This window comes from Nerophis ophidion, linkage group LG19 (assembly GCF_033978795.1).
Source record: "Nerophis ophidion isolate RoL-2023_Sa linkage group LG19, RoL_Noph_v1.0, whole genome shotgun sequence".
Lineage (NCBI taxonomy): Eukaryota > Metazoa > Chordata > Actinopteri > Syngnathiformes > Syngnathidae > Nerophis > Nerophis ophidion.
In genome coordinates, this window is record NC_084629.1 from 5,107,612 (window position 1) to 5,131,697 (window position 24,086).

The 24,086-nt window shown below is 39.1% G+C and overlaps 1 protein-coding gene across 2 annotated transcripts in view; it reads right to left on the minus strand.

The window, feature by feature from the left end:
- The window catches only part of si:ch211-39i22.1 (magnetosome-associated protein MamJ), a 90,405-nt gene that overhangs the window by 45,990 nt on the left and 20,329 nt on the right, over positions 1-24,086 (minus strand). For both annotated transcript variants that reach the window (XM_061879031.1, XM_061879030.1), the window contains exons 2-6: positions 17,066-17,172; positions 10,663-10,963; positions 8,900-9,006; positions 8,643-8,751; positions 4,339-4,368 (exon numbers count right to left, since the gene is read on the minus strand). In XM_061879031.1, coding sequence (XP_061735015.1) covers positions 4,339-4,368; positions 8,643-8,751; positions 8,900-9,006; positions 10,663-10,963; positions 17,066-17,172 — 654 coding nt within the window. The remainder of the gene's footprint in view (positions 1-4,338; positions 4,369-8,642; positions 8,752-8,899; positions 9,007-10,662; positions 10,964-17,065; positions 17,173-24,086) is intronic.

Sequence of the window (24,086 nt, forward strand, 5' to 3'; positions counted from 1 at the left end):
GTGTCCACTAGATGTCGCAATAGCAATTATTTGTATCTTTGTAGATGATGCTACATATGTAAACAAAATAAACCACATGATGTTAGTGCACCAGTCTAAAAAAAATTTGCAAACTACATAAATAAAAACCTGTAATTTCATTTTGAGATTATTTTTTTAAGGTGGCGACTTGTCCAGGGCGGACAACGCCTTCCGCCCAATTGTAGCTGAGCGCACCCGCGAACCCGAAGGGAATAAGCGGTAGAAAATGGATGGATGGATGGATTATTTTTTTATTCTGACAGATTGAAAATTACCACCAATGAGTTGACTGATGAACAATATCACATAATTTATTCAGAATGTATAAATAACGGCAAATAAAGATAAAATACTATTAACCGCAACATGTAAGTGTAAAAACAAACAACCAACAACCTTATGATTTGTACATTTTCAGAATGTGATTGTTCTATTTTTAAACAATCTGAAGTTGTCTTGTTTTTTAAGTTATCATGCCATGATTTTACCAGTCCGCCCCACTTGGGAATAGTGTCCACTAGATGTCACAATAGCAATTCTTTGTATCTTTGTAGATGATGCTACATATGTAAACAAAATAAACCACATGATGTTAGTGCACCAGTCGAGGAAAATGAGCAAACTACATAAATAAAAACCTGTAATTTGATTTTGAGATGATTTTTTTTATTTTTGATGGCTTGAAAATGACTAACAATGAGTTGACTGAGGAACATTATCATTATCATTTATTCAGAACGTATAAATAACGGCAAATAAAGATAGAATACTATTAACCGCATCATGTAAGTGTAAAAAAAACAACCAACAACCTTATGATTTGTACATTTTCAGAATGAAATTGTTCTATTTTTAAACAATCTGAAGTTGTCTTGATTTTTAAGTTATCGTGCCGTGATTTTACCAGTCCGGCCCACTTGGGAATAATGTCCACTAGATGTCGCAATAGCAATTATTTGTATCTTTGTAGATGATGCTACATATGTAAACAAAATAAACCACATGATGTTAGTGCACCAGTCTGAAAAAAATAGCAAACTACATAAATAAAAACCTGTAATTTGATTTTGAGATGATTTTTTTTAAATTTTTGACAGATTGAAAATTACCAACAGTGAGTTGACTGATGAACATTATCATTATCATTTATTCAGAACGTATAAATAACAGCAAATAAAGATAGAATATTATCAACCGCATCATGTAAGTGTAAAAAAAACAACCAACAACCTTATGATTTGTACATTCTCAGAATGTGATTGTTCTACTTTTAAACAATCTGAAGTTGTCTTGATTTTTAAGTTATCGTGCCGTGATTTTACCAGTCCGCCCCACTTGGGAATAGTGTCCACTAGATGTCGCAATAGCAATTCTTTGTATCTTTGTAGATGATGCTACATATGTAAACAAAATAAACCACATGTTAGTGAACCAGTCGAGGAAAATGAGCAAACTACATAAATAAAAACCTGTAATTTGATTTTGAGATGATTTTTTTATTTTTAATAAATTGAAAATTACCAACAATGAACATTATCATTATCATTTATTCAGAACCAGGGGCGTCACTAGACCTAATACTGTACTGGGGCACACCTGGGGCACAAATAATTCATGTGAGCGTGCAAAACGCGCAAGCAAAAACATTTTTAGCACTTATTTATCATAAAAAAATACATAAATAGTGCTTTAAACTATGAAATCATATCAGATTATGTTGTATGGATCTTTGATTAAGCACCTGAAGTGAACTAATGTATTTGACATATTTGTGCACTTTTTTACTCCAGACTTCTAAACTGCTACTGGTAAAAGCAAAAAGGAAGAGCAATGAATGTTTTTGAAATATATATTGCAGTAATTATCTGCAAATTTAACATCTACAAAAGTAAAACAAAAAATAAAGCACCCCTACATCTCTGGATTCTTTTATATTATTTAATTTCCATTTATGGCAATGTGGCTAATCCTATTTCAGATACACAAAACTATAAAATATACACAAAACAATAAAGCCACAGTAGTAGAATAAATGAACAACTGTTGTGTGTCTGTTCAGGGAATCATTTTCTGAGAAGTAACTGCTATTAACCGCATCATGTAAGTGTAAAAAAAACAACCAACAACCTTATGATTCGTACATTTTGAGAATGTGATTGTTCTATTTTTAAACAATCGGAAGTTGTCTTGATTTTTAAGTTATCGTGCCGTGATTTTACCAGTCCGACCCACTTGGGAGTGGATTTTTTTCCCCATGTGGCCCCCGATCCAAAATTTGTTTGACAACCCTGGCTTAGACACATGAAAAATTAGTGAAGTGAAGTATATTTATATAGCGCTTTTTCTCTAGTGACTCAAAGCGCTTTACATGGTGAAACCCAATATCTAATTTTTACATTTAAACCAGTGTGGGGGGCACTGGGAGCAAGGTGGGTAAAGTGTCTTGCCCAAGGACACAACGGCAGTGACTAGGATGACAGAAGCGGGGATCGAACCTGGAACCCTCAAGTTGCTGGCACGGCCGCTCCACCAACCCAGTTAGAGGGAACGTTGCATAGTAGTGCCAAAAATTGGTACCGTTGAGTACCAGTATCGATTTCAAGGTAATAGGTATTGGTACCGTATCGATTCAAATGTGAAAGGTACCCATGTCTCGTCCTGGCTGCTCAGTACACTATAGCTAGCTAAGCGGCAATATGTCAACAAACATAACTATAAAACAAGGCCTATTTTAAGTCCTAAATCTCTGACCTCCTTTTTAGACCAGTTGATCTGCCGCTTCTTTTCTTTCTCCTATGTCCCCCCCTCCCTTGTGGAGGGGGTCCGGTCCGATGACCATGGATGAAGTACTGGCTGTCCAGAGTCGAGACCCAGGATGGACCGCTCGCCTGTATCGGTTGGGGACATCTCTACGCTGCTGATCCGCTTGAGATGGTTTCCTGTGGACGGGACTCTCGCTGCTGTCTTGGAGCCACTATGGATTGAACTTTCACAGTATCATGTTAGACCCGCTCGACATCCATTGCTTTCGGTCCCCTAGAGGGGGGGGGGTTGCCCACATCTGAGTTCCTCTCCAAGGTTTCTTATACTCAGCATTGTCACTGGCGTCCCACTGGATGTGAATTCTCCCTGAGTTTTCCTTGCCCTTATGTGGGTTCTTCCGAGGATGTCGTAGTCGTAATGATTTGTGCAGTCCTTTGAGACATTTGTGATTTGGGGCTATATAAATAAACATTGATTGATTGATTGATTGATTTTCTAATATAAGTGTTTTGGCCCACTTACAATGACATTAAAACAAATATTGTTTTTAATGAGCTGGAAATAATTTGCACCCCTTTCAGATGTCGCATTTAGGTCCCACTAAAACATTCACATGTTGCACATGTGGGTGTTGCCCACATCTGAGGTCCTCTCCAAGGTTTCTCATAGTCAGCATTGTCACTGGCGTCCCACTGGGTGTGAATTCTCCCTGCCCACTGGGTGTGAGTTTTCCTTGCCCTTTTGTGGGTTCTTCCGAGGATGTTGTAGTCGTAATGATTTGTGCAGTCCTTTGAGACATTTGTGATTTGGGGCTATATAAATAAACATTGATTGATTGATTGATTGATTGACCTGGCTGTTCACCACATTATGTCCAATGTTTTTTTTTGTTTTTTTAAACCGTTCGTGAGGGTGACAGTTTGATCCTGGAACAGATTATGACGATTCAATGAATTCCTACGTGAAAATAGGAGGACACTTCATTGTTATTTCTGTGCAACAGAAATGGAAACTATCCATCTTGGAGGATGTTAAAAGTGCACAGCTTGACGTGTTAATATTTAACAGATGAACAGCTCAAGTGAGAGCAAGGCGTTGAATAAAAGAAAGGCAGTAAATCAAGTCGGAAAACAAGACTTTGAGAGAAAAGCATGCGTAGACAAAATATTCTAACCGTGATTAAAACCCACTGAGGTCGTTTGGGAGTTTTCTTGCTTACGTCGTAACCACCCCAATTTCACGAAGGTAAATTAAGTGAGCCACAATCCTTTCTCATAACCTGTCAAGGTAATTTGTGTTTCGGCTCAAAAAAAACATGTTTCATATTATGCTGAGAAAATGGGGAGGCGCTGTCCAATATGTAATAGGAGACACGTGCATTTGTCAAAATGAAGGATTACACAACATTGAGATGTTCCCAAAATTAAAGTGTACATGGCATTCTGGGAAAAGTTCACAATAAAGTCTTACTTGCAAAATATCTCAGAGCTTATTGTTAGTTTGAAACTACATTCAGCATTTCTTTAAGGTATTTAAAAAACGACTAAAACATACCTGAGTGAACTTCTGGAGCAGGAGGTGCCACTTGAAACACAAAAAGGGAGTTAGTTAGTCTGGCAACATCAAGTTCAAGCCTCGCATGAACTTAGAAGGACATCTTACACACAAAAATGCAGTATATTATGTTTATACTAGACCATTTTATTTCAAAACGGAAAAAAATACCCAGTTGAACATTCCATTAACACTGTGGAATGATCATTATGGTGGATTATGAAGTGAATTATATGTATAGGGTGCTTTTTTTCCTCTAGAGCAAGGGTCCCCAAACCTTTTGAACCCGGGGGCCGCATTGGGTTAAAATAATTAGGCCGGGGGCAAGGCTGTTTATATATATATATACACACACACACACACACATTTATATATATATATATATATATATATCGATTCTTGGGGTCGCGATTCGATTATGTATCAATTTTTTCGATTCAACGCAATTCTCGATTCAAACACAATATTTTTCCGATTCAAAACGATTCTGTATTCATTCAATACATAGATTTCAGCAGGATCTACCCCAGTCTGCTGACATGCTAGCAGAGTAGTAGATTTTTTGTAAAAAGCTTTTATAATTGTAAAGGACAATGTTTTATCAACTGATTGCAATAATGTAAATTTGTTTTAACTATTAAACAAACCAAAAATATGACTTATTTTATCTTTGTGAAAACATTGGACACAGTGTGTTGTCAAGCTTATGAGATGCCATGCAAGTGTAAGCCACTGTGACACTATTGTTCTTTTGTTCTTTTTTTTAATTTTTATAAATGTCTAATGATAATGTCAATGAGGGATTTTTAATCCCTGCTATGCTGAAATTATAACTAATATTGATACTGTAGTTGATAATATTCATTTTTGTTTCACTACTTTTGTTTTTTTCTGTGTCATGTTTGTGTCTCCTCTCAATTGCTCTGTTTATTGCAGTTCTGAGTGTTGCTGGGTCAGGTTTGGTTTTGGAATTGGATTGATAAAAATAAATAAATAAATAAAAAAAAAAATAAAATAAAAAAATCTATTTAAAAAAATGAGATTCGATTCTGAATGTGAGAATGGCGATTCGTATTCAAATCGATTTTTTTCCCACACCCCTAATATATATATATATATATATATATATATATATATATATATATAGATAGATAGTACTTTATTGATTCCTTCAGGAGACTTCTTTCAGGAAAATTAAAACATTTTCTTCTTCCTCCAAACACGACGAGTTGAGTTTATACCAAAATGGATACATGGATGATACAGCAGAGGATTGGGAGAATGTCATGTGGTCAGATGAAACCAAAATAGAACTTTTTGGTATAAACTCAACTCGTCGTGTTTGGAGGAAGAAGAATACTGAGTTGCATCCCAAGAACACCACACCTACTGTGAAGCATGGGGGTGGAAACATCATGCTTTGGGGCTGTTTTTCTGCTAAGGGGACAGGACGATTGATCCGTGTTAAGGAAAGAATGAATGGGGCCATGTATCGTGAGATTTTGAGGCAAAACCTCCTTCCATCAGTGAGAGCTTTGAATGGTTGACTAAACACTTATTTTCCACCATAACTTACAAATACATTCTTTAAAATTCCTACAATGTGAATTCCTGGATTTTTTTTTCACATTCTGTCTCTCACAGTTGAAGTGTACCTATGATGAAAATTACAGACCTCTGTCATCATTTTAAGTGGGAGAACTTGCACAATCGCTGGCTGACTAAATACTTTTTTGCCCCACTGTAATATATATAGTACAGGCCAAAAGTGTGGCCACACCTTCTCATTTCAATGTGTTTTCTTTATTTTCATGATTAATTACATTGTACATTGTCACTGAAGGCATCACAACAATGACACCTGTGAAGAAAAAAAAAATAATATATATATATATATATATATGTATATATTAGGGGTGTAACGGTACACAAAAATTTCGGTTCGGTACGTACCTCGGTTTAGAGGTCACGGTTTGGTTCATTTTTGGTACAGTAAGAAAACAACAAAATATAAATGTTTTGGTTATTTATTTACCAAATTTGTAAACGATGTCTTTATCCTTTTAACATTGGGAACACTATAATAATTCTGCCCACGTTAATCCACATTCAACTGCCTCAAGTTGTTGCTTTAATTAAATAAAATGACAAAACCTTTCTTCTACATATAAAAAGTGCAACATTAAACAGTTTCAAGTCAACTCATCATGCTTAATTTATTACAGCATTTGGGAAGCCTGTAGTTGACTTTTATTATACACACACACACATGCACACACACACACACACGCACACACACACACGCACACACACACACACACACACACGCAGCAAAATGAGCTAACGTAATGCTAAAAGCTAATTAGCGTTCACCTCAACCCAGAGCTATGAGAGAGCTGAGCTGCAGTTTAAGTTTCTAGAAGGTCAACGGGCTCATAGTGATGTTTGTAATAGTTGTGACTGGGAAGTGTTTTTTATAATCTGGAGAGTGTACGATCTCAGCTTCTCACCTGCTAAACACATATCTGCTCATCTCGACGCCGGAGCACTGACAACATGCGCTCTGAATACGCACTGCTGATTGGCTTTGTATGTAACCAATCAGATGGTTGTGTGGGCGGGACAATGCTGGGTACTCACTGCTCAGAGGCAGGTGCAGAGCAGCTTGTTAAGACTTTAGTTTACAAACTCGTTCGATACACCCTCGTACCGAACCGAAACCCCCGTACCGAAACGGTTCAATACAAATACATGTACCGCTACACCCCTTATATACATATATATGAATAGATATATATGTATATTAGGGGTGGGCAAATTAATGCGTTAATTATGAGTTAACTCATCAATCTATTAACGCTGACAATTATTTTATCGCACATTTGCGTATGTTGTTTACATGCTTTTATTTTGTTAACGCCTTTTCTTAACAAGATGGCGTCGCCCGGCGTCGAGGGGCTCTTGGTAAAGATGGAACATTTGGCAAAAATACCGGACAATTCTGCAAATTTCCTGGCTGGCTTACAGCGTGGTCACTCCGGGATCACTTACGACCGCCAGACAATTCTGAATGTGGATAGATCGGGCCGTTTTGGACTGAATGATGCGTGCTTGCTAGACCGGCTAGCTAGCATGGGAATACTTTGCCAGCTACATCCAGCGGCCTGTGAAGCAGCGGAGTATATGTGTTGTCTGTCTATTTATGAATAATGCAGACCAGGAGTGTTGGCTGAGTTCTTAACGTTTGCTTTCAGAGCGTGCATATCACAACACACAACCCATACCGGGCTACTGCGCATGCTCCTCACTCCTGTTGCATGCTGGGTAGGGTAGTTCTTTTATTCCCTGGCTCATAACATCACAATATAGTACCATGTATATGATGCGTTCAGTTTATCAAAGCACCAAGCAAACAATCGGAAAATTCCCATCATATCAATTCCTAGATATGGTCATAATTATTTTAAGTGCACTACGCAGAATAAACACATTATTAATATTGCTACTACGGATAATTTGATCAAAAATTCCCTAAAACAGCCCACTACCTATAATATAGGTTTTTTAAACATAAGATCCCTGATAAAAAAAATGTTTCTGTTGTTACCTCAGAAATTGCCTGTTGGGATGTTATGATTGTGGCTCAGAGATTTGTATGTAGATTATATTTATTTTCCATAACAAACAGGATAACTTAAACACCCTGGCAGTGGCAATAAGCTTAAATGTTTGTATTTAAATTTTTTGAGTTGATTTTCATAAAATATGCTATTTAACTGCTACTGTTTAACAAGGACTGATTTAAATTGTGTTTGCACAACAAATGTTTTGGCGCTTTTGTTCATGTGGGAGAATATTCCAATAAAGGTGCACTACACACTACTTTTGAATTCATTATTGGGCTTTGTGTATACAATGCAGTTAATCGCGATTAATCAGAGAAATAGTGCGATTAACTTCGATTAAAATTTTTAATCGTTGCCCAGCCCTAATATATATACATCCACATATATAAATATATGTATATTAAATTTTTTTACTTGGGGCTTCCCGAGAGCCGTAGTTTGGGGGCCCCTGGTTTAATGCGTAAACGAAGCAGGAACAGCAACGTGTAACAATATATCCATTCTTTAGTGTTCAAACGGCACAACCCTGTGACAAAAACTACTTCCACTGGCGGCGGGATGGGCTCGCAACTTAAAGCATAACAAAAGGTTGAAAGACAGTTGTCATTTTTTGTGCAAATCCATCCTGAATTCCAAACAATACGAGTAAACAGAAGAATAGTGTATATGTATTTTTACCTGTCTTGAAGTCTAATTCTGTGTTCACCGCCGCTTCTCCCTCGTCGCCCGCAGCAGCCGGCTCGTCCTTTCCGTGCTGCACAGCTGTATCGTCCACTTCAGATCCACCCTGTTGTAATGTGTCATTTAGCACGGGGACTCATCCATGTAAAGCCATGTGGAGCTCTGTCATTTGCATTCGATGGCATGTGTGCAATTATCCAAACCAGAATAACGGCAACAGTCGGTTTTCCTGCTGACACGTTGTTTCCACTGACCTCCTTGCGTGCAGGTGGCACTTCAGTGCTGGCAGAGGGCTGCTCGTCCACGTCGGGAATGTGCGGCTCAGCTTCCGCCTCTTTCACTTCTGGATCAGCTGCAGGTCCTTACAGAGAGAAGATGAGGAGGGGCCGTGTTTAATTAGCCTCCATTGATAAGAAGAGAAAAGGCATGGATTTAAAAAACCCCGTTTCCATATGAGTTGGGAAATTGTGTTAGATGTAAATATAAACAGAATACAATGATTTGCAAATCCTTTTCAAGCCATATTCAGTTGAATATGCTACAAAGACAACATATTTGATGTTCAAACTCATAATTATTATTATTTTTTGCAAATAATCATTAACTTTAGAATTTGATGCCAGCAACACGTGACAATGAATTTGGAAAAGGTGATAAAGTTGAGGAATGCTCATCAAACATTTATTCAGAACAACCCACAGGTGTGCAGGCTAATTGGGAACAGGTGGGTGCCATGATTGGGTATAAAAACCGAAGAAAGGATGGGGCGAGGTACACCCCTTTGTCCACAACTGCGTGAGCAAATAGTCAAACAGTTTAAGAACAACATTTCTCAAAGTGCAATTGCAAGAAATTTAGGGATTTCAACATCTACGGTCCATAATATCATCAAAAGGTTCAGAGAATCTGGAGAAATCACTCCACGTAAGCGGCATGGCCGGAAACCAACATTGAATGACCGGGACCTTCGATCCCTCGGACGGCACTGTATCAAAAACCGACATCAATCTTTAAAGGATATCACCACATGGGCTCAGGAACACTTCAGAAAACCACTGTCACTAATTACAGTTCCTCGCTACATCTGTAAGTGCAAGTTAAAGCTCTACTATGCAAAGCGAAAGCCATTCATCAACAACATCCAGAAACACGCGAGATCATCTAAGATGGACTGATGCAATGTGGAAAAGTGTTCGGTGGTCTGACAAGTCCGCATTTCAATTTGTTTTTGGAAATATTCGACATTGTGTCATCCGGACCAAAGGGGAAGCGAACCATCCAGACTGTTATCGACGCTAAGTTCAAAAGCCAGCATCTGTGATGGTATGGGGGTGCATTAGTGCCCAAGGCATGGGTAACTTACACATCTGTGAAGGCACCATTAATGCTGAAAGGTACATACAGGTTTTGGAACAACATATGTTGTCATCTAAGCGCCGTTTTTTTCATGGACGCCCCTGCTTATTTCAGCAAGACAATGCCAAGCCACAATCAGCACGTGTTACAACAACGTGGCTTCTTAAAAAAAGAGTGCAGCTACTTTCCCGGCCCGCCTGCAGTCCAGAACTGTCTCCCATCGAAAATGTGTGGCGCATTATGAAGCGTAAAATACGACAACAAGACTGTTGAACAACTGAAGCTATACATAAAACAAGAATGGGAAAGAATTCCACTTTCAAAGCTTCAACAATTAGTTTCCTCAGTTTCCAAACGTTTATTGAGTGTTGTTTAAAGAAAAGGTGATGTAACACGGTGGTGAACATGCCCTTTCCCAACTACTTTGGCACGTGTTGCAGCCATGAAATTCTAAGTTAATTATTATTTGCAAAAAAAAAAATAAAGTTTATGAGTTTGAACATCAAATATCTTGTCTTTGTAGTGCATTCAACTGAATATGGGTTGAAAATGATTTGCAAATTATTGTATTCCGTTTATATTTACATCTAACACAATTTCCCAACTCGTATGGAAACGGGGTTTGTACACGCCGACACTAATAGTGAACATCTCTGCTCACCTTCAGTTGTTGTAGCATCTTCCAAGTCTGTAGCAGGAGCTTCTGTTTCAGATTCTCCTTCTGGAAGAACTTCCGGTTCTCCTTCTCCTTCTGCAGCAACTTCTTCTTCTTCTGCGGGAGTTTCTGTAGCAACTTCTTCTGCCGCAGCCTCCGGTTCTGGATCCGCCTCAGCAAGAATTTCTGTCTCTAGGTCTTCTGGCTCTGAAGGAGCCTCCGGTTCTACTTCTCCCTCAGCAGGGTTCACTTCTTCACGGGCCGCAGCTTCAGTCGGCTCGGGTTCGAGCACATCTGTTAGTGCCTCCTGGAATAATTCAAGTCTTGTTAAATATTGTGGCATGCGTCAATGTACCCAAAATGTTAAAAAACACAGTGCAACATTTGTGCTGGCTGTACCTAAACAAACTCATTTGCTTGTTTTGGGATGGAAAATGGAAGAAAATAAAAATGAATTAGAGATTATTTTGGTAGAAAGCACATGAAAACGCACTAAATATGCCACCCCAAAAGGTGAACCCATAAAACAAACAGCAGCTGATTTAAATAGCCAGGCAGAAGAGACAAATATCAATCAATCAATCAATGTTTACTTATATAGCCCTAAATCACTAGTGTCTCAAAGGGCTGCACAAACCACTACGACATCCTCGGTAGGCCCACATAAGGGCAAGGAAAACTCACACCCAGTGGGACGTCGGTGACAATGATGACTATGATCCACGATGTTAGATCCACTATGGACTGGACTCTCACACCATTATGTTAGATCCACTATAGACTGGACTCTCACACTATTATGTTAGATCCACTATGGACTGGACTCTCACACTATTATGTTAGATCCACTATGGACTGGACTCTCACACTATGTTAGATCCACTATGGACTGGACTCTCACACCATTATGTTAGATCCACTATGGACTGGACTCTCACACCATTATGTTAGATCCACTATGGACTGGACTCTCTTACTATTATGTTAGATCCACTATGGACTGGACTCTCACTATTATGTTAGATCCACTATGGACTGGACTCTCACACTATTATGTTAGATCCACTATGGACTGGACTCTCACACCATTATGTTAGATCCACTATAGACTGGACTCTCACACTATTATGTTAGATCCACTATGGACTGGACTCTCACACTATTATGTTAGATCCACTATGGACTGGACTCTCACACCATTATGTTAGATCCACTATGGACTGGACTCTCACACCATTATGTTAGATCCACTATGGACTGGACTCTCTCACTATTATGTTAGATCCACTATGGACTGGACTCTCACTATTATGTTAGATCGACTATGGACTGGACTCTCACACTATTATGTTAGATCCGCTATGGACTGGACTCTCACACTATTACGTTAGATCCACTATGGACTGGACTTTCGCACTATTATGCTAGATCCACTACGGACTGGACTCTCACACTATTATGTTAGATCCACTATGGCCTGGACTAACACACTATTATGTTAGATCTACTATGGACTGGACTCTCACTATTATGTTAGATCCACTATGGACTGGACTCTCATGTTATTATGTTAGATCTGCTATGGACTGGACTCTCACTATTATGTTAGATCCACTATGGACTGGACTCTCACTATTATGTTAGATCCACTATGGACTGGACTCTCACTATTATGTTAGATCCACTATGGACTGGACTCTCATGTTATTATGTTAGATCCACTATGGACTGGACTCTCACACTATTATGTTAGATCCACTATGGACTGGACTCTCACTATTATGTTAGATCCACTATGGACTGGACTCTCACACTATTATGTTAGATCCACTATGGACTGGACTCTCACTATTATGCTAGATCCACTATGGACTGGACTCACACTATTATGTTAGATCCACTATGGACTGGACTCTCATGTTATTATGTTAGATCTGCTATGGACTGGACTCTCACTATTATGTTAGATCCACTATGGACTGGACTCTCATGTTATTATGTTAGATCCACTATGGACTGGACTCTCACACTATTATGTTAGATCCACTATGGACTGGACTCTCACTATTATGTTAGATCCACTATGGACTGGACTCTCACACTATTATGTTAGATCCACTATGGACTGGACTCTCACTATTATGCTAGATCCACTATGGACTGGACTCACACTATTATGTTAGATCCACTATGGACTGGACTCTCACAATATTATAAAAAAATAAAATAGACTGACCATATGTCCTCTTTTGTGGGGCTGTCCGGGCGGAGTTTTTAAATGACTCAAATGTCCGGCATTTGAGTTAGGGTTGCGTGTATTTTCATTGTACGTTCAGGGTTAAGAAGGGGTTAAAAAAAACAACAAATTGTGAAGGTGTGCACACGCAGCATCATTCGTGAGGGAGGGGCGGAGATAGAGACGGCGAGAGAGTTATGATAAACGCGCATGCGTCGCCGGGCTCTGCTTTTAAAATTATTTACAGTGTTGAAAGAGTGAGAAGAGACGTGATGAATCTACTGTAAAGTAAGTCGCACAAACACAGGAGGAGAAAGAAAAGAAACAAAAAAAGAAGAAAAAAAGCGGGGCGGCATAGCTCGGTTGGTAGAGTGGCCGTGTCAGCAACTTGAGGGTTGCAGGTTCGATTCCCGCTTGTGCCATCCTAGTTACTGCCGTTGTGTCCTTGGGCAAGACACTTTACCCACCTGCTCCCAGTGCCACCCACACTGGTTTAAATGTAACTTAGATATTGGGTTTCACTATGTAAAGCGCTTTGAGACACTTGAGAAAAGCGCTATATAAATATAATCCACTTCACTTTTTACCCATAGATTTAACAGATTTATTTTTTTATTATCCATAGCAGGGCTGTCAAAAGTGTGCCATTTGCTGCCCACAGATAGTGTTTTATAGGCCCACGGCACATTCTAAAAATACTATACTCTAGCCTTTAAATAGACTCCCTTTTTAGACCAGTTGATCTGCCGTTTCTTTTCTTTTTCTCCTATGTCCCACTCTCCCTTGTGGAGGGGGTCCGGTCCGATCCGGTGGCCATGTACTGCTTGTCTGTGTATCGGCTGGGGACATCTCTGTGCTGCTGATCCGCCTCCGCTTGGGATGGTTTCCTGCTGGCTCCGCTGTGAACGGGACTCTCGCTGCTGTGTTGGATCCGCTTTGGACTGGACTCTCGCGACTGTGTTGGATCCATTATGGATTGAACTTTCACAGTATCATGTTGGACCCGCTCGACATCCATTGCTTTCCTCCTCTCCAAGGTTCTCATAGTCATCATTGTCACCGACGTCCCACTGGGTGTGAGTTTTCCTTGCCCTTATGTGGGCCTACCGAGGATGTCGTGGTGGTTTGTGCAGCCCTTTGAGACACTAGTGATTTAGGGCTATATAAGTAAACATTGATTGATTGATTGATTGATATTGAAATAAACAAAAACATAACAAAAGTGAAATAAAAAAAATTAAAGGTGAAAGGTAATTTAGAAAAAGTTGCAATGTTGACTAATAAAACAAAGCTGGTTTTTTTTTCTTTCAAACTGTCATTGCTCAAAACATAATATTGGATCAAAATCAATGTTATTATGAATTATTGACCGATCCAAGGTTCCCATTACTTCACATCAAATATTCCACTTTGAAAAATATTTTTGGTGGAAGATTTTGCATATTTTGTGTGTTTGCCATTAAAAACATAGTTTTGTTTGACTAAAAAAGGGCGGAAAAAAAACAAAAACCTTTTGAAATGAGGAATAGATCTGAAGTTGATGTAGACTCCAGAGATTTAAGCGTTAAATATAAAATGTATGTACGCCCTGGCACACCAGTATCATTATTTCATGACCCAAGCAAAACACTTTCTACACTTTTATACTGAAATAAATACACCAAGAACTTATTGAATAAAAACATAGAAAAAACTACCAGCAGCGGTAAAGTTTAGATCCATGAAGGAAAGAAGAAAGTGAATGAATGTTTATAACTGAATACATTTACATATGCATACACATTTGTTTTTTATTTTTATCTTTTTTTTTTTAATGAATTAATTAACTTTTATGACAACCTTTTTCCAAAACACGATATATATAATGTGAGATATAACAGGAAAATGCATACGTTTATCATTTCTTTTCAAAACGCTTACTAAAAAGTGGGACCCCAAAAATGTACCGTGGGACCCCGTTTTTAAAATTTCTAGCGCCAACACTGCTGTCAACCGAGGAAAAAAAAAAATGCTTTATATAAATAAATATATTATTTATAAAGAAATTTCGAGTATCACCGGCAAATTTTCACCTAGTCCCGGCCTTGGCATGCATATATGTGTCCTCTTTTTGGGATTTCAGAATATGCTCAACCTAAAAAAATAACATTTGAATATGTAATCATATTCTATTATTATTATATCTTATTATATCTATCTAGAACAGGGGTGCCCACACTTTTTCTGCAGGCGAGCTACTTTTCAATTGACCAACTCGAGGGGATCTACCTCATTTATATATATCATTTATATTTATTTATTTATGAAAGAGACATTTTTGTAAACAAGTTAAATGTGTTTAATGATAATACAAGCATGTGTAACACATATAGATGTCTTTCTTTCACCAAGACAAGAATATAAGTTGGTGTATTACCTGATTCTGATGACTTGCATTGATTGGAATCAGACAGTAATGATGATAACGCCCACATTTTCAAATGGAGGAGAAAAAAAGTTGTCCTTTCTGTACAATACCACATGAAAGTGGTTGGTTTTTGGCATCTAATTCATCCAGCTTCCATACACTTTACAAGAAAAACATTGGCGGCAAATTCTGTAGCTTGCTTGATTGACATTCACGGCACCCGAGGGTCTTGTGAGATGACGCTGGCTGCTGCCAAATCATTATTATGAAAAAATGATAGAGAGGAAGGCGAGAAACACTTTTTATTTCAACAGACTTTCACGCCGTCCCTTCCGTCAAAACTCTAAAGGCCGACTGCACATTTCCTATCGTCACAATAAAAGCCCTGCTTCATGCTGCCTGCGCTAACAATATAAGAGTCTCGGAAAGCTGGCGTGCACAAGTGATGTGCACGCCAGCTTTCTGAGGGATCGCTTGTGCACGCCAGTTTTCCGAGACTCTGTATTTAGTTAGCGCAGGCAGCATGAAGCAGGGCTTTTATTGTGAAGATAGGAAATGTGCATTCGGCCTTTAGAGTTTTGACGGAAGGGACGGCGCGAGAGTCTGTTGAAATAAAAAGTGTTTCTCGCCTTCCTCTCTGTCATATTTTCATAATAATGATCTTGCAGCAGCCAGCGTCATCTCACAAGACCCTCCGGTACCGTGAATGTCATTTAAGTGACGTCTTGGTGAAGATTGATGATCACTAATTTTTAGGTCTATTTTATTTAAAAGCCTGGCTGGAGATCGACTGACACACCCCCCGCGGTCGACTGCTAGCTCGCGATCGACATAATTGGCACCCCTGATCTAGAATATTTAAACATTATTCTAAACATGCGCTGATATGTGTCAGGGCATTTGATTTGACACTTTTGAGCTAGCAGGCAAACTGCTAACATTCACAGTGCAAGCTACCCTTTTTGACGACAGAAAAAAAGAATAATATATTTGAATATGTAAACTAATTCTATTATCTAGCTATCAAGAATATTTGCATTTTATTCTAAACCTGCGCTCATATGTTTTTCACCCTTGATTCCAGTTGCTAATATTGATGCTAACAATGGTTTATTAAAATTAGCTGGTGTAACGCAAATCCCATAGGGGTGATGAATGGATGGTCAGCGCCTGAGAGCTGCGGCCTACCATAATAACCCCGAACTCCCTTCCCTCTGTTGCTAGATATTTCGAGATGTATGTTGTAATATGTGTATGTGCTTTGCTATGGAGGTTTTTTCCCACTCCAGACTGGGCCCCCTTAGGAGCCCAGTCTGGAGTGTAGTTTTTTTCTCATCCTTCCCCAGCATTTACCTTTTTCCAGTTTTTTACGGGGCGGGGCGCCTTATGGCGACCCATCAGCGTTCTTGTTCTGTAACCCTGTACACTGTTTGTCTAATCTTGAACAGGTATGTGCTGAAAACAATATTTCGTTGTACTTGTGCAATGACAATAAAAAACTATCCTATCCTATCCTAACCTGACATTTTCAAGCGCAAAGAAAGAATAATGATAACACAATAAACGCCTCCATTATACACTATTGATTTGTAAATAAACTACATCACTTCATTCAAATAAACGATACCAATAGTTTGTTATTGTTTACAAGCTACTATCACCGCCAGCAGGAAGGCAGAGGACAAGCACCATGACAATGCATCAAATCCCGCAGTGCATTCTGGGAATTGAAGTATTTGTGTGTTTCATGCCAGCAACCAGCTCACCTCGGCTGTATCTTCAGATGCTCCATCGGCCTCGATTTCTGCTTGCACCTCTATATCAGGCATTAAGGTTGCAGGGGCTGTAGCCTCCTCCATTGGGGTTTCATCATCTAAAAATAAGGAAAATGCAAATTTTACTACTTATGGTAACTTCTTTTAATACTTGTATGAGAAGGAACATTTTTTTCATTTAAATGATTTTTATGACATTGGCTTTCTTCACAATTGTGGGACAATACAGATGAAACAAATACATTTAAAAATAATAACAATGATCCCTAATAATTGTTTTTCTTCTTGTTTTTAATACAAACAATAGAGTTCATATTATTTTCACACTTGAATGACAGTTAGAAATGCTACAATATTTGTAAAAAAAAAAAAATTTTAATAAAAGATTGTCAGTCAAGTTAGTTAAGGTTTTATGATGGTGACAGTGCGACCCTGTGAGAGATTATTAGCGCCTTTGATCTTATTTTTGAGGCCCTTAACATGCACAAAATGTACTAAATGTTGAAAGTGCGTTTGCACAAAAAAAAGTATGCATGTAAATATACATATATATATATATATATATGTGTATATACATATATATATATATATTTATGTTATTTTATTGAAAAATAAATGTATATTTAATTTTTTCTTTAAAAAAAATTAAATTAAAATAAAAAAAATTATATATAGATATATATTGAAAAAAAAAAGAATATATATATATGTATATTATTGCTCCCCTCAAAATAAAGAAAAATAAATAAATAAAAATAAATACAACAAAAAAATAATAAATTAAAAAAATAATAAGAGTTTAAAAAATATATATATAGTGTATATATATTTTTTTTAAATGAAAAAAAAAAAATATATATATATATATATAACTTTTATTTATTTATATATTTTCTTTTTTTGTGTGTGTGTGGGGGGCAAAACACAACATTTCCAAGTTGACTGGCTAGCACCCCTTTCATATATATATATATATATATATATATATATATATATATATATATATATATATATATATATGAAAGGGGTGCTAGCCAGTCAACTTGGAAATGTTGTGTTTTATATATATATATATATATATATATATATACATATATATATATATATATACATATATATATATAAATATGTATATATAAATATATATATATATTTATTTAGATATATATGCACGTTATTGCTTTTTTTAATCCTGCACTACCATGAGTTTATGCAACAAAATTTCGTTATCTGTGCTGTAAAGTTCAAATTTGAATGACAATAAAAAGGAAGTCTAGTCTAGTCTAAAGTCTAGTCTAGTACCCCTTTGTTAATAAAAAAAACAAATAAAGAATTATCTCCTGCCACCATGATGCATGTAAAGGTCAAAACAACCCATAGTTGAAAACAAACAAGAAGTCAGCCATCTTGGATTTTGTAGCCCATAAACGAGGGTCGTACATTAACAAACTCTTGTAACTCTGTTTTTGTCGCCCATGTCTTATCTATGAACGTCCGCCATAAAACTGAATGTAATTCAATAGAATGAATAAACTCACACAGCCAGAGCTCCACCCTGTCCTAATTAGTTCCTTCCACAGCCACAATGGGAAGACATCAATCACCTGCCTTGACGGCCCGCACGAAAGAAAGGTTTTAAAAAAAACAAATATCGTCCGGGCTTGCTTGCTGGCATTGCAACTCTGCACTAATGAGAAAATAAGAAGCACGCATGTTTGTTTGTGTGCTCGTGTGCGTCTTTGGGGCAGCGCTGCGACATTCCCCTGCTGCCTGCGAGGAGCAAAGTCAGCGCTGGCCTCTTTCGCAAAATCCGGCACGCCGAATAAAGGGTTGCTTCATAATTAATACGTGCCATTACTGTCTTTATCGACATGTGCGCATTGGATCGGTCTTCAGTTTGTTTGCTGTAATGAAGAACTGCTGTGTTTGCCAAGTGTATCAGTTGGCGCCTGAAGGCAGCACGCCATGGACACAACATCAATTCTACCGATTGGCACAGTTTGGCTCGCTTCACACACACACACACACACACACACACACGTTATTATTTTGAATGAGGACCAAGTTTTGGACTTTCTACAGGTTCCATCCATCCATTTTCTACCGCTTATTCCCTTTGGGGTGACGTTGGGGCCCCGGTGCCTATCTCAGCAACAATCGGGCGGAAGGTGGCGTACACCCTGGACAAGTCGCCGCCTCATCGCAGGGCCAACACAGATAGACAGACAACATTCACACACTAGGGCCAATTTAGTGTTGCCAATCAACCTATCCCCAGGTGAAGTGAAGTGAAGTGAATTATATTTATATAGCGCTTTACATAGTGAAACCCAATATCTAAGTTACATTTAAACCAGTGTGGGTGGCACTGGGAGCAGGTGGGTAAAGTGTCTTGCCCAAGGACACAACGGCAGTGACTAGGGTGGCGGAAGCGGGGATCGAACCTGCAACCCTCAAGTTGCTGACACGGCCGCTCTACCAACCGAGCTATACCACCTGCATGGTGCATGTCTTTGGAAGTGGGAGGAAGCCGGAGTACCCGGAGGGAACCCACGCATTCACGGGGAGAACATGCAAACTCCACACAGAAAGATCCCGAGCCCGGGATTGAACCCTGACTACTCAGGACCTTCGTATTGTGAGGCAGCATCACTAACCCCTCATCCACCGTGAAGACCCTTTCTACAGGTTGTGGAGGCATAAAAAACAATGAGGTAAAATGGCCACCGCCCAGTTAGCTTATACACGTCTTTAAATCTCTGGATTGATAAAGTAATGTGCTGATCATTCTTACTGACATCAGTGTGTAAAGGATATCTCCACATGGGCTCAGGAACACTTCCTAAAACAACTGTCAGTAACTACAGTTGGTCGCTACATCTGTAAGTGCAAGTTAAAACTCTACTATGCAAAGCGAGAGCCATTTATCAACAACACCCAGAAACGCCGCCGGCTTCGCTGGGCCCGAGATCAAAGTGGAAAAGTGTTCTGTGGTCTGACGAGTCCACATTTCAAATTATATTTAGAAACTGTGGACATGGTGTCCTCCCGAACAAAGAGGAAAATAACCATCCGGATAGTTATAGGTGCAAAGTTCAAAAGCCAGCATCTGTGATGGTATGGGGGTGTATGAGTGCCCAAGGCATGGGTAACTTACACATCTGTGAAGGCACCATTAATGCTGAATGGTCCATACAGGTTTTGGAGCAACATATGTTGTCATCCAAGCAACGTTATCATGGATGCCCCTGCTTATTTCAGCAAAACAATGCCAAGCCATGTGTTACAACAGCGTGGCTTCGTAGTAAAAGAGTGCGGGTACTTTCCGGGCCCGCCTGCAGTCCAGACATGTCTCCCATCGAAAATGTGTGGCGCATTATGAAGCGTAAAATACGACAACAAGACCGAGGACTGTTGAACCACTTATTCAACTGAATATGGGTTGAAAAAGATTTGCAAATCATTGTATTCGTTTATATTTACATCTAACACAATTTCCCAACTCATATGGAAACGGTTTGTATATAGCGCTTTTCTCTAGTGACTCAAAGCGCTTTACATAGTGAAACCCAATATCTAAGTTACACTTAAACCAGTGTGGGTGGCACTGGGAGCAGGTGGTTAAAGTGTCTTGCCCAAGGACACAACGGCAGTGACTAGGGTGGCGGAAGCGGGGATCGAACCTGCAACCCTCAAGTTGCTGACACGGCCGCTCTACCAATCGAGCTATACCGCTTTACAGCACTACAGCTGTCCTCTTATAGGAAGTTCCATCCATCCATTTTCTACCGCTTATTCCCTTTCGGGGTCGCGGGGGGCGCTGGCGCCTATCTCAGCTACAATCGGGCAGAAGGCAGGGTACACCCTGGACAAGTTGCTACCTCATCGCAGGGCCAACACAGATAGACAGACAACAAAGTTCCACCACTTAAATGTTAAAGCAAATCTGGCATCTTCTGTGGCATTACTGAAAAATGCTATTTAGCAGTAATTAAGTCGTCTGCAACTCCAGCTATCACATACAGTGGGGCAAAAAAGTATTTAGTCAGCCACCGATTGTGGCTGACTAAAGAATTTATTTGTAAATTGTGGTGGAAAATAAGTATTTGGTCACTTCAACCAAGGAAGATCTCTGGCTCTCACAGACCTGTAACTTCTTCTTTAAGAAGCTCTTCTGTCCTCCACTCTTTACCTGTATTTATGGCACTTGTTTGAACTTGTTATCTGTATAAAAGACAACTGTCCACAGCCTTAAACAGTCAGACTCCAAACTCCACTATGGCCAAGATCAAAGAGCTGTCGAAGGACACCAGGAAAATAATTGTAGACCTGCACCAGACTGGGAAGAGTGAATCTACAATAGGCAAGCAGCTTGGTGTGAAAAAAACAACTGTGGGAGCAATTATCAGGAAATGGAAGACATACAAGACCACTGATAATCTCCCTCGATCTGGGGCTCCACGCAAGATCTCATCCCGTGTGGTCGAAATGATCAGGAGAACGGTGTGCATAAATCCCAGAATCACACGGGGGGACCTGGTGAATGCCCTGCAGAGAGCTGGGACCAAAGTAACCATCGGTAACACACTACGCCGACAGGGAATCAAATCCTGCAGTGCCAGACGTGTCCCCCTGCTTAAGCCAGTGCATGTCCAGGCCTGTCTGAAGTTTGCCAGAGAGCACATGGATAATATAGCAGAGGATTGGGACTTTTTGGTATAAACTCAACTCGTCGTGTTTGGAGGAAGAAGAATACTGAGTTGCATCCCAAGAACACCATACCTACTGTGAAGCATGGGGGTGGAAACATCATGCTTTGGGGCTGTTTTACTGCTAAGAGGACAGGACGATTGATCCGCGTGAAGGAAAGAATGAATGGGGCCATGTATCGTGAGATTTTGAGCCAAAACCTCCTTCCATCAGTGAGAGGTTCGAATGGTTGACCAAATACTTATTTTCCACCATAATTTACAAATAAATGTTTTAAAATTCCTACAATGTGAATTCCTGGATTTTTTTTCCCACATTCAGTCTCTCACAGTTGAAGTGTACCTATGATGAAAATTACAGACCTCTGTCATCATTTTAAGTGGGAGAACTTGCGCAATCGGTGGCTGACTAAATACTTTTTTGCCCCACTGTATAGAAGGATGGAACATTCTGAATGTGAATCATCCTTTAAGGTAATACTGTTTTATAATCATGCTGTATGAACATGTCATCCTAAGGAACACTAAACCAGATTTTGTACCAGCTGCAGCCCGATGAGGGGGCTGCTGTGCAAATGTCTCACACTCAAACTAACCAGAAAACATGTTTTATGGGCCAAAGCTTAAAATTCACTTAGGCATCTTCAGAATGGACCTGAATATCATTTAAAAAGGTTTCCCTTTTTTTTTTTGTCCCCATACCATCAGAGGTCCCCTAAGGATGACTGTGTAAACAGAGCGATGTCCCCATTAAGTCAGCATTGCCAGAACACACACACACACACACACACACACACACACACACACACACACACACACACACACACACACACACACACCTTCGAATGTCATATCGAAAGAAAAAGAAATACACACATAAACAAACATGCGCAAACACATCGAACGTGCACTCGTGCCAAATAGGAGACACGGTGGCTGAGGGTGAACGAGATAAGAATAGCGAGGTTTTGGGTGCAAGTTTGTGGGCACAGAGCTTAGTCGAAAGTAAACACAAGCGCTATAAATCATGGTGGGGAGTAGTGTGGTCCCGATACCAATACTTTGGTACCAAAGACCTCAACGGCGGAATGGACGGATGATGGTTGCATAGAAGCTCCACAACGGTCACAAAGGCGGAAGAAGGCTGCAGCAAAGATGGGCCCCCAATTGTCTTGGTCTCCATGCCATTGGACCCTGGCCAGGTCTTTGCCAAGGACAGTGCGGTGGCTGTCTGTGCACCAGTCTCCCCACTTTAAAAAGAATTCCACGCACAAGTGTTCCCCTGAAGGCAATCCCACCAACAGGAGGACAATCATACTCGTTTTGAGTGATCGGCGAACCAAAATTATCTCAATACTTTTCGATAATTTTCTAAATAAAGAGGGCCACAAAAATTTTTAACAAAAAAATCTGAGGGTCTATTAAACATATGTGTCTTATTGCAAGTTTGTCCTTAAATAAAATAGTGAACATACAGGACAAGTTGTCTTTTAGTAGTAAGTAAATAAACAAAGGCTCCTAATTTAGCCTGATGACATATGCAGTAACATATTGTGTCATCCATCCATCCATTTTCTACCGCTTATCCCTTTCGGCGCCACCTCATCATAGGCCCAACACAGATAGACAAATTTACAGTAATTATTAGCATTTTTATTTGAAGAAATGTAACTCCTAAGTTTGCTTTAGAAACAGTGTACATGCTGATAAAATATTCGTTTTAATAACCTCTTCTGTGTTCCTATATTTTTGCTACTCAGGTCAAGAACAAAATGGAGATTTATCACTCTATTATTTGGTCAACATTACTAAGGATAAGTGGTAGAAAATTAATTATTAATCTACTTGTTCATTTACTGTTAATATCTGCTTACTTTCTCTTTTAACATGTTCTGTTTACACTTCTGTTAAAATTATTCTTTACATTAGTTTTGGATGATACCACAAATTTGAGTATCAATCTGATACCAAGTAGTTACAGGATGTCGAATACATGGACTTGGACTTGGATTGTTTTGCAGAAAATATTTAGGAAGAGCCAGGCGTGAACGTGAGTACATATTTATTAATATTCTAACAAAACTACACAAAAAGGCAAACAAAGGGCGCGCACAATGGCGGAGAACAATTACTTGGCTGCAAAAACAAATGGCTAGAACAAAGGCTGTAAACTAAAAACGTGAAACCAAAACACTTGCGCTGTGGCATGAATAACAAACCAAAAACTTGCACTGAGGCATAAATACAAACTTACGTGGCGTGGTCAAAAATGATCACTGGGCCAACACAGATAGACAGACAAA